Consider the following 12,828-nt stretch of genomic DNA (forward strand, 5'->3'; position numbering starts at 1 on the left):
ATAGCCCTTCTTCATCTACTTTTACATCACTGTTAACCAGGAATTTTTTGGTCTTAGGATTGTAAATCCTATATGCTTTGGATAAGCTACTATAACCAACAAAAATTCCAGTTTCAGCCTTCTCATCCAGCTTACTCCACTTGTTGGCTGGAATGTGAGCATAACAAATGCTTCCAAACACTTTGAGGTGGTTGATGCTTGGCTTTACTCCATACCAAGCCTCAAATGGTGTTTGGTTATCTAAGGCTTTAGTTGGCAACCTGTTGAGAAGATAGACTGTTGTATTCACAACTTCAGCCCAGAAAAAATTGGGCAGTTTTTTCTCAAACAGCATACATCTTGCCATTTCCATTACTGTTCTGTTTTTCCTTTCACTCACACCATTTTGCTGTGGTGTGTAAAGGGAGCTCAGTTGGTGCTTTATTCCAGACCCTGCACACAGTTCTTGAAATTGATTTGAGGTATACTCTGAACCATTGTCACTCCAGATGGTTTTCAAACTCAAACCAGTTTCATTTTCCACCATTTGCTTAAACCCCTTAAACATTGCAGCCACCTCACCTTTTTGTTTCAAGAAGTAGACCCAACACAGCCTGGTGAAATCGTCTATAAACAGTAGAAAATACCTATTGCCATTCAGAGAGGGCACCTGCATTGGACCACACACATCTGTGTGTATAAGCTGAAGCTTTTCAGCAGCTCTCCAGGATTGTTTTGCTGGAAATGGTTGCCTACTGATTTTTCCCAGTTGGCAAACTTGACATACCCTTTCCTTCTCCTCAATTTCGGGCATACACTGAACAAGTTCTCTCCTCCTCATTTCCTTAAGACCTGAATAATGATAATGCCCAAGTCTTTTGTGCCAAGTTTCAGTTTCAACACATTTTGCAGACAAGGCATGCAAGGCTGAGTTTTTCCATTCAATTGGAAAACTTTTTCCTAGCATTTTCACATTCATCAATTCATTCCCTAAGTTGTCAACTACAATGCAAGACATATTTTGAAAATGTAGGGAGTAGTTCTTTTCTAGCATTTGACCTACACTCAGCAAGCTTTGGTTGATTTCGGGTACATAAAGAACATTTGTAATATATTTGGTGCCTAATGTAGTTGGGACAGCAACCTTACCTCTTCCTTTGACTTCCACAAATTCTCCATTGCCAATCTTGACTTTGGAGTGAAAGAGTCTATCAATGCTCACAAAACTTGACAGATTTGGAGTCATGTGGTTTGTGCAACCACTATCAATCAGCTATACATCATCACACATGTTGTGGTTTGTGCATGAAGCCATGAAGAGTTGTTCTGCTTCTGGATTTGGTTGCTGGACCTCCACCACTGTAGCCTGCTGCTCCTGCTGATTTCCTTTGCTTTTACACACTTTTTCTATGTGTCCACACTGCTTGCATGACCTGCATTGTATGCCAGGTCTGAACCAACACTTATATTCTGGATGGTTCTTCTTTTTGCAGTGCACACATGGAGGAAATGATCTTTGTCCACCACGTTTCCCTCCTTGATTGTAGCTCTTCTCTTTTCCTTTCTTTTCACCACTATATTTCTTGTCTTCTCTTCCTTGTAATCTTCCTTTTTGACCTACATACATGGCTGTCTTAGTTGAGTCTTCTTGCCTCATCTGCCTTCTTTGTTTCTGGGCTTGAAGTGAATGAACCAGCTCAACCAAGCTAATTCGGGACAGATCTTTGGAGTCCTCTAGGGACAAAATTTTTGCTTCAAACCTCTCAGGTAAGCTGACCAGGACCTTCTCCACCACTCTCTGGTTGGTTAGTTCTTCCCCTAGCAGCTTGATTTTGTTCACCACAGCCATGAGTTTGTCCACATATTCCTTGACAAATTCTGTCTCCTGCATCTTGAGTACTTCAAATTCTCTTCTCAAGTTTAGAACCTGCATATTTCTTGTCTGGTTACTCCCTCCAAACTCCTCCTTGAGAGTGTCCCAGGCTTGTTTAGGTGTCTCACATGCCATGATCCTGGAGAAGACCTGATCTGTCACGGCTGAATGTATACAAGACAATGCTCTTGGAGCTTTGGCTGCTTTTTCTTCATGAACTCTCATCTGGTTCAGCGTCGGGTTGGGTCCAAGGTGGGGAACTTGCTTCTCCTCTTCCACATATTGCCACAAGCCATGGCCTCTTAGATATGTTTTCATCTTGACAGCCCAAACATGGTACTGGTCACCGTTGAAAACTGGAGCAGAGATTGGAGCAGAACTGGATGCCATGGAGAAGCTTTTTTGAGTTAATATTCTGGTCCTGAAGGATCAAAGTAGCTCTGATACCAATTGTAGGTTTTTTAGGGTTCTAAAGCTAAGAGAAATAAGGTTATTTGAGCATGAGAGAGAGCAAAAACAGAAGAGAAAGAACTGATACAAAACAGTCTACGTTTTTCATTCAAAACAGAGAAATATATGAACCTAATACATCACTGTTACAACTACTTTTTAGTATAAATAATCTTTAAATATACTACAATTTGAACCACTCTTAACAAACACAAAATTCACTGAGATTTTGTGGCTTAATCACCGGCTGTCTTCACCTAAAACATCATTCAAATAACTTCCAAAAAAGGATGGGAACTGCACATGACAGACAGCCCTTTTAATTCAAAAACCTGACGCCAAACTTTCAAACAACCATACAAAATGATTTCCAGCAAAATATCATTTACTTCAAAAAGTTTATATCATAACCAACTCTCTGGTTCCTTCCCTTCCATTTTTTTTAACATGCATTCGTTATTATATATTGACGTTGGTGATAATGGATTATCCGGTGGACTCCCTGAAGCTATCCTTGATTATCTTCCTTGATTGGAAATGCTTGCTTTGGATGGAAACATGTTCAGCAGCGAAATACCATCCACTTTATCAAAATGCAGAAGCTTGCAATCCTTATCCTTGTTGTACATTTATTTCACAGGAGCCATACCAAAAGAAATTGGAAAATTGACGCAGCTTAAGGAGATACGTATTGGACACAGTAGACTCCAAGGTATATATGCAGAAGTTATTGGCATGCATAATTTTTTTTTCTCAATCTCAAATATATAATTCTTTGACCACTATGATTTCTCAAATATTAATTGATATATAGAGTTTTTGTTTTAGAAATTTTGTTAATAATACCGTTGCATATATATATATCTACATGTTGGTTTTGTAGGAGAAATTCCAGGAGAATTGGGCAATTTGACACGACTGGAGTTATTAATTTTTCACAATAATCAGTTCACTGGTACATTTTAAACCAACTGCCTAATCTAGCTGCTACATTTTTTTCAAGGCATATATATGTATGAAATTTGTCAAACTGCACATTTTTTTAAAATAGAACTGTTATTTACTGACATGGATAATGTTTAAAGACAATTTTTCATAGTTTTCCATGTAAGAAAATTGGACTAAAATTTTGTTTATATATAAATAATGATAACCGATGATGGGTATATGGCAACAGTGTATTGGTCGGTGGTGCGGCTAACGTGGTAGCATAGATGTTCTCGAAAAGAAATTTTGCTCCGTTTGATACATATATTGGAAAAACTATTCTAGTTTTCCCAAAAAAGTTAACACAAAATTTGTGTTTGGTTTACCTATTTTCAAAATGTAATTCTAAATTATTCAATTTCTTTTAAACCCGTTAAATTTGTTAATTTAATTAAACAATCCCCAAAAACATTTTAAAAAATGACAAAAACACCCTAGCAACCCAAATTTACCAGATTCCGGCCACCACTGCTGGAAGCTGGCCGGAATCTAGTGTAATGGCACACTACTGGCTGAATCTGGTCGGTAGTGTGCGGATCTAGCCTTTTCCGACCAGATTCATGTTGGATCTGGCCAGATCTTTGCCCGTAGACAGTTGTCAACAATGGCCAATAGTCGTTGTTGACCATCAATGACGGTCGTATCTTTGGCCGTCGTTGATGACCAAATGTGGCCAGATCTGACCATCAATGGCCAGATCTAGTCGTAGATCTGACATTTTCCGACCAAAGTCATGATGGATCTGGCCGAAAAAGGTCATATCGGCTCACGACTGGTAAGATCCAGCTGGTTATGCATCGATACGGTGAATTTGGCCACCCTTCGGCAGTGGTGGCTGGCTATCCATATTTAATGAGTGGATTGGGGGTGTTTTTGTTAACTTTGAATATTTTATTATAGGGGTGTTTAGTAAATAAATAAATATAGGGGGTATTTATGTTAATTTTTAAAATTCTACATCGTAATACCCACCCAATTTAACTTTTTTCAATTATTCTAAAAACTATCCAATAATGAACCAAACGGAGCAAAACATATTTCATCAACCAATGATCCTATGAATCGGTAGTTACTTTTGTTCACGCGTAGTGCTCCATTACCATCGAGTTACAAATTTGAATATTTCTTTTTGGGTCATTCAACATCATTCCTCCTCAATTAGGAATAGCTAACCACTAGAAAAAAACATAGTTTATCATGCGGGAATGCCAACATTTTTATTTTTAAATTTGGATCCATGTACATGGGTAACAGTAAATATAATAAAAGACAACCAACAATGGGTTGACCGACTGGTAAAAGCTTGGGCCAAGGGGTTTGCTCCCCTATAGTATTAGATTTGAATCACATGAACGGTTACTAATATTATTTGCTACTGACCGCGAGGCTTGCCCCGTTTAGGAAGCCTTGTTCTCGGTAACAAAATAATAATAATAATAAAAGACAAAACTATACAACTTTAATTTCACAAAAAAGTTTGACTTTTTTTTTTTTTTTTTTTTTTTAGCATTTACTAGTGTCATCTAATCATGTATTGACATCATCATACAATGTCTTGGTCGATCCACAAGAGAAACGAACTGTATGATATATCTTATTCTTCAATTTTTTTTTGCAGGATCCATACCAAAAGATATTGGAAACTTGATTCAACTTACAAATATGCATCATGACGACAATAATCTCCAAGGTATAATATGTATTATCATATATGCAAGTCCAATTGTACTCTTCAACATCATTATTCACTAGAATTTTATATGGCTATATCATCTTGAAGTCAATTAGTTTCATCTCTATAGACAAAATGATTATTATTAACTCTCATTTGTTGATTTAAATCAAATAGTTGAAGGTTATACTTGATATTTAAAGTGTGATCTTAATTCTTAATTGTGACTGCTCTCTCTCTCTCTCTCTTTGGATTTGATCTTCTTCTATTAAATGAAATGAGATTGTAACTGAGTTAATTCACAGGATCTTCTTCTGTTAAATGAAATGAGATTGTAACTGAGTTAATTCACAGGAGCCATACCAAAAGAAATTGGTAACTTAACTCGACTTGAGGAACTATATCTTCCGAACAATAAACTCCAAAGTATGACATATGCAATCTTTTTATAAAAAAATTAATTAATTGTAAAATAAATATATCTATATACTGGTTACAATATATATTTAATTAACTGTTAAATATAGTTTACCACTATGCCTCAATCTCATATATATTAATATGAAAGTAACAAAAAACATTTGATCCAAAACCTAATGTGCTTAAACATTATAGTAAAGAAACCGCAATGCTAGAAAATAGATTAAATGAATGAAGTGTAGTAATCCTCTCTTTGCTGTAATCTAATCCAACAAATGATGATACAGTTTTTGGTCATATTTAATTTCGAGTGAGATACCAAGTGAAGTTGGTAATCTTCATAATCTACAGTTTTTGGTCCTTGATTTTAACAACTCAGTTGGTTTGGTCCCAACGACTGTCTTCAATATCTCAACGATGATACAACTTGGAGTTTCCGGAAATAAACTTACAGGAATGATTCTTCCATCAAACATTGAACTTCCAAATCTCGAGGGTCTTTACTTGGATTTAAATGATTTTAGTCGAACATTTCCCAACTTTATCACCAACTTGTCCAGGCTCTTCATTCTAGATATTTCAGCCAACTCATTCTTGGGTTTTATTCCTATTACAATTGGCAATTTAAGAAATCTTGAGTGGCTTGTTTTGTCGGATAATTTCTTGACATCTTCTACAACAAATTTGAGCTTTCTTTCCTCTTTGACAAATTGCAAGAATTTAAAACATCTAGAGCTAAAAGGAAATCCGCTCAATGGCATCCTTCCGAGTTCCATAGGGAATCTCTCTACTTCTTTGGAAAATGTTTACATGAATGATTGTAATAGTAGTGACAACATTCCCAAAGAAATCAAAAACTTAAACAACTTGATGGATATACTGTTACAAAACAATGAATTGATTGGGCCTATCCTAGTTACACTTGGTGGGCTACAACAACTCCAGGGTTTGAACCTTGGAAATAATAAATTAGAAGGATCCATCCTGGATCATCTTTGTCATTTGAATCAATTAGTTGACTTGCAACTATATGGTAACAAGATTTATGGATCCATACCTGAATGTTTGGGTAATCTCAATACCTTAAGAATGCTATCGTTAGCCTTCAGTAGGTTAACTTCTATCATACCCTCAACTTTATGGCAACTTAAGGACATCTTGCACTTTAATTTTTCATCAAATTTTCTAAATGGATCTCTCCCATTAGAAATTCAAAATCTGAAAGTTGTGGTAGATATAGATTTGTCAAAGAATTTTTTGTTTGACAATATTCCAATCATTATTGGGAACCTAAAAAATCTCTCTTTAGGATCTAAAAGGTTACATGGCCAGATTCCTTAATCTTTTCGTGACTTGACAAGCTTAGTGTTTTTGGATTTGTCTAATAACAACCTCTTTGGAGTTATTCCTAAGTCTTTAGAAAAACTCTTGTACCTCAAATATCTAAACTTGTCTTTCAACCGATTAAGTGGTGAAATTTCTACTGGAGGGTCTTTTGGAAACTTCTCTACTCAATCATTTACAGGTAATCTTGCTTTGTGTGGTTCTCCCCAACTACAAGTTTTACCATGCAAAAAAACCACTCATCGAAAATCAAGGACCAAAAAGGCTCTCCTATTGATTGTTTTGACACTAAGCATTATGTTCACGTTAGTTGCCTTGCTTCTTACATTTGTGTTGATCAAAGGCCTAAAAAATCCCACAAAGTCATCTACCAATGCTTATATGTTACCACAAGAAACATGGAGGAGAATTTCTCAACACGAACAAGTGAGAGCAACAGATGGATTTAGTGAGAATAACCTGCTTGGTGGAGGAAGTTATGGTTCAGTTTACAAAGGAAGATTAGATGATGGGATGAAGCTTGCAGTAAAGGTATTCCACTTGCATCTTGAAAGAGCATTGACGAGTTTTGAAGTTGAATGTGAAGTAATGAGTCATATTCGTCATCGAAATCTTGTCAAAATCATCAGCTGTTGTTCAAATGATGATTTTAAATCTTTGATACTGGAGTACATGCCCAATGGGAGCTTGGAAAATGCTTGTATTCTGACAACAACGTTTTGGATATATCCCATAGGTTAACCATAATGATTGATGTTGCATCAGCTTTGGAATATCTCCATTTTGGTTATTCAAATCCCATCATTCATTGTGACTTAAAGCCTAGCAACGTCTTGCTAGACGAAAATATGGTTGCACATTTAAGTGATTTTAGCATCGCAAAGCTCTTAGGCGAAAAAGACTCTATGACACAAACACAGACCGTTGCCACCATTGGTTATATGGCACCAAATAATTATTTTTAATTTAATTAATTTTAATATTTTTTTTACTTATGCTTTCTCTCTTAGTAAGGAAAAATTTAATTATTTGTAAATCTAACAATGAAAGTGCATGATCACTATCAGAATATGGAAGAGAAGGGAAACTATCTAGGAAAGGAGATGTTTACAGCTATGGAATTATGCTAATGGAAACATTTACCAGGTAGAAGTCAATAGATGAAATATTTAATGAAGAAATGAGCTTAAGGAGTTGGGTTGGTGAATCATTATGCAGCACAATGATGGACGTTCTGGACACAAATTTGCTAAGAAGTAATATTTCTCTAGAAAGGAAGAATGTGTGTCATCTATCTTGAGTTTAGCTATGGAGTGTACAAGAGAATCACCTCTAGAGAGGATCAACATAAAAGAAGTAGTAACTAGACTCATCAAAATCAAAGTCCAATTTGCAAAAATCGGTAGGAGAAGAGGCAGAAGGGTTTTAAATTTAGGTTAATTTCTTTCTATATATTTTCATCGATGATAAAGTTTTAATCTAGGTGATTAGCCATGCCCTTTAACCTTTCTTTTGTCTATGTTACGTTATTTAACTATTGGCTAATTGCTTTTGATTTGCAGAGAGAAATGGATGAGTTTGTTAACCAACAGGCCATGAATTGAACGGCCTGGATTTCAAAGAAGCTATTTGTGAAGATGGAGCAGCGTTCAACTTCTTCTAAGACATTGATGACAAGAAGTGCTTGTAATGAGTTTTTAAATTTTCTAGACTTTAGTGTGGCCAAGAAAGTATAGGAGATTTGTAAAATTTTCGTGTTCTTAATAGAGCTGAATTATATTTTCTTTGTTAAATCAAGTGAAGTAGTGCAAGTTTATAATAAGAATGACTCACTCAATATCATTCCCTTTGCAATACAATCATGATTGTTCATTAATTTTGATTTTTAATACCAAAGTAAGACTTTTAACGATAGAAAAAAAAAAAAAAAAAACCAAAATTTCAATTAAACATTTCTTGTATCAAGAAACGCAAAATTTTGTTTGTTAAATAAAAGAACTACATATTTTATGATCATGGGTAAAATTTCCCATTTTCCTTTTTGTTTTCTTATTATTAATGTTCACATGGTAAAGCCCACCACTTTTGGCCCAAGGCTTTCCAATACATGGCTAATTTGATAGTTTGAAATGGTTTTCTACGTGCGTGCGTTTACTATATCATGTCATTTAGGGAGCGTTTGGTTGGGGGTTAAGTGGGATTACTGGGGTTATGTCATCTTATATTACTTGATTACCATGTTTGGTTGTTAAGTAATATAAGATACCGGTAATCTTTAAATACCAATAGTAACAATATAAGAGGTAATCTGATTACCTCCATTTTCTTAGGTATTCTGAGATTACCAGGGTTATCTTTTTTTGTTACAATTTTATCCCTTATTAATAAAAATTTTGGACAATAATACCCCTACTTTAAAACAAATTTACATAAATATTCTATTTCAATTTTACCCTTGTTAATTAAAATTTTGGACTATAATACCCTTATATTTAAAATAATTTACAGACCACCACTCACCCAGCCACCACCGCCACTGCCACCCAGCCACCACCACCGACAGCGGCCAACCACCACGGACCACCACCGGAAAATCGTCAGAGTCCTTGAAAAGGAACGAAATTCCGCGAGAGGCTCCGGAGGCTTCGATATGGCCGTTTTCAGCCATTTCGATGGCCGAAAACGGCCAGATCCCTGGCCATTAACGGCCAGGTCTGGGCTAGATATGGCCGTTAACGGCCAGATCTATTCTGGCCGGAATAGATCTGGCTATTAACGGCCATGTCCGTGGCCGTTAACGGCCAGATCTGGCCCAGACCTGGCCATTAAGGGCCAGGGATCTGGCTGTTAACGGCCATATCGAAGCCTCTTCGTCACGGTAAGGTGCTCACGGGTGCTTTCGGAGATTTTTGGCGGTGGTTTGCGGTGGCGGCAGGCGGCGGCAAGAGGTGGGGGTGATTTCATCATAAATTAAAGTTTTATATAAGCGGGGGTGTTTTAGCTAAATCTGAAATATTGGGGGCTAGAAGAAATTATTCAAAAATTAATAATAAAAATAATCTTATATTAATATTTAAAAGGGAGACAATTTAGTAATTTAAATAACATACCCACCAATTTATTCCCTATAACCAAACATATTCATATAACATACCCACCAACTAACCAAACACATTTTTTTAAAGATTCCCAGTAATCTTCTAAGGTAATCTATCTTCCCAGTAATCTAACATTCCTAGTAATCTAACATTCCTGAACCAAACGCCCCCTTACAGTAATATGATAACATCGCCCATAATAATGACTTAGCATTTTTCTTTGTTTTGATAGGGACCTTTAACATCAATGTTATAACCCAAGCCTCATAAGCAAATTCGCAATACAAATAAACACAAACAAGATTCAAGATCAAAGAATCACACACACACACACAGAGATCAAGACACGAATTTACCGTGGTTCTTCTAGCCAATCTTGGATAGACTACATCCACGTTGAGTTCCAAAATACGGACACTCACAGTACTAAAAGATATTCAACGATTACAAGAAGACAATCATACAAATCGGCTAAAACAGATCAACCCTCAACCAAGGCCTATTCGCTCAAGAATCTCCTAATAATCTGCAAGAAAATAAAGGACAAATATCAGCCTCAAGAAGGAAACGCGACCCTCTCTCACAATCTACCCAGAAAGACCCAGCAAAAACCAACCCTAGTTTCTCTCTTTCACAAACCCTAAACTTGAATAACAAAAAACGCATTCTATTTCTTTCATCACTGTTGCTTTCTTTATATATGCCCGTATTAGTAAACATCAGCCCTTGGATCTGTCTTGATCTGACGGCTAGGATTCAGCAGTGGCCTTAAGTGAAACGACCCCGTTTTTGGCTTCACATTATTTTCAATCAAATTTTGTAATATGTTACCCAATATGACATGTTCCATTTTATGATTTGTATTTTAGAATTCTATTGTTCCATGTTATAAGTTTATGGATTAATGTTACGAACCAGTCTACTGCTGTTGTTATATATGATATCAATACAAAGAAAAATGATCCCATGATTCTATATATAATCTGACAGCCCGTGAAAATTAGAATAGAAATTAGCTTTTACACGGAAATTTGTGGGCATTGTGATTTGTGGAAAAATTAGCAAGAAATCAGCTTTTAATGCATTTCAAGTCCTCCACAAATACTTCAAACTTATCCTCAAATTAATAAAAAGGACCTATCTACCTACTTGCAAGATCCCATTTTCTTATTAAAGTCCAGTTCTATTTGATAGAAGAGAGACTTATTGTTAAGATTATTGTTTGTTTGCAAACTCTTCTTCAATTATTACATATCCATGTTGAATTTTGATTTCGATGCTTGACTTCTTTTGCAGAACGTCTTGGAAGGTTCAGACGCTTGATTTATTTTGCAAAACGTCTTGGGAGGGAGAACTTTATAAACCCACCAGCTTAGCAAATCATATATCCTTGTTGAATTTTGGTTTAGATGCTTGACTTCTTTTGCAAAAACGTCATGGAAGGTTAAGAGGCTTGATTTATTTTCCAAGACCCACCAGATTAGCAAAATTACTATTATGTATCCTTGTCGGAGTGCATTACTTGGTGGAATTTTGGTTTAGATGCTTGACTTCTTTTTTGTAAGTGGGGCCAAACGTCTTGGAAGTGGTAAATTAGAGAGAAAGTGGTAAGAGAGATGGGCACAAATTCAAGTTGGGGCTTTGGAAATAATCATGTTGTTAATTGTTTCCTCTTTTTTGTCATTTACTATGTTCTTTATTTAATCTATGTCCTTTACTATGGAATTTAAGTCAATTGATTGTTTGCTTCTCTACATAGTTGATGGTTTGGAAACAGTTGTTTCAAGTTTGGGATTCTAGTTTAGCTCCCGCACACCAACTGTTCAATCAATTGCCATTATAATTATGGGGCTCAAGAGTAGGTATTAAGTTTAATTAGTTTATATTTAATGCTGTGGAAATTCTTGGTATATATTAAATTATTTTCAAAGTCGTTCCTCTAATGTACAATAACAATATCATTGTGGTTAATTTAAACGCAACGTGAATGGCAACTTGATTTAAATGTGAACTGAAACAAAGAAAGAAATTCATGGTACATATGCTTCAAGAGTAGTACTTTTCTTTTCCCTTAAATCTTTAACACTTAATTTAATCAGTATGCATTTAATAATGTGCACATTCATGGTATATATATAACCTTGCTAATGTTTAGCACTGTTTCCTCTGTTTTGGTCTATGTTCAATACTTAATCTCTATCATTTACTATTTTATTGAGAAGATAAACGTTTCTCAACTTAATATCTAAGTTAAAAATGATTTTCTCGTGTGAAACATTTTCTTGCTGTTTGGAAACGATTTTTGAATATGATATATGAACAAGACTTACATTGGCTGCATGGTGACTTGTAGAAAGAAGCTGAGTCAACTGACTATAGCTTGATTGCTTGTCCAGGAAACAAACGAGAACCACCCAGCACCTCCTGAATAGATAAGAGAAAATTCTTCTGAAAAAAACTGAGCCAACAGTCACTATGCTTTTCTCACTGCTAAGATTGTTTGTGCATCGTGAGCCATAAACAAGACTTATTGTCACATCTTGTACTGCTGACGAATGAAGTCTGTGTAAGTTTACAAGTCTTGGTCTTCTCAATATGGTAGACGTATGAGAACAGTAGCATGAGCCCAAATATTAATTAGTAAAAATAATAATGTTCAAATTTTCTTGACCCTATTAAATTTAATTAATATATATTTGATAATGTTCAAATTCATCGTATATATTTAAAATGAGGAGAGGATGAACATTAAAGAAGTAGTAATCAGACTCTTCAAAAATTAGAGTAACATTTCTAGCAAATATGGTAACAGCAAGAGATAGAAAGCTGTAAAATTTTGGTTAATTTCCTTTTTCTTTTCATTGATAATTATTCTACATTGCTCCTCTTACCTCTATTTTCCTCTGTTTTGGCTTATGTTCTTTACTCAATCTCTTTCATTTACTAGGTTACTGCTATGCTAATTTTCCAACTCAGTCATAATTTGAAAAAGACTTTTTAAACAA

The 12,828-nt window shown here is 35.4% G+C and overlaps 2 protein-coding genes across 2 annotated transcripts; one reads left to right on the forward strand and one right to left on the reverse strand.

Annotated features, from left to right (window-relative positions):
- Window positions 1-1,252: 1,252 nt before the first annotated feature.
- On the reverse strand, window positions 1,253-2,242 carry LOC116112711. The gene has a single exon (XM_031398823.1). It carries the CDS (start codon window positions 2,240-2,242, stop codon window positions 1,253-1,255), a length of 990 nt encoding a protein of 329 aa, XP_031254683.1.
- Window positions 2,243-5,798: 3,556 nt separating this feature from the next.
- LOC116112712 (receptor kinase-like protein Xa21) lies at window positions 5,799-7,690 on the forward strand. The gene is given in 3 exon segments (XM_031398824.1): window positions 5,799-6,450; window positions 7,036-7,413; window positions 7,416-7,690. Coding segments are annotated over 3 exon segments (1,305 nt in total).
- Window positions 7,691-12,828: the final 5,138 nt, after the last annotated feature.

This window comes from Pistacia vera, unplaced genomic scaffold (genome assembly GCF_008641045.1).
Source record: "Pistacia vera cultivar Batoury unplaced genomic scaffold, PisVer_v2 Contig666, whole genome shotgun sequence".
Lineage (NCBI taxonomy): Eukaryota > Viridiplantae > Streptophyta > Magnoliopsida > Sapindales > Anacardiaceae > Pistacia > Pistacia vera.

Coding starts and splice junctions, on each gene's coding strand:
- LOC116112711 (XM_031398823.1), bottom strand. CDS start 2,242: ATGGCATCCAGTTCTGCTCCAATCTCTGCTCCAGTTTTCAACGGTGAC.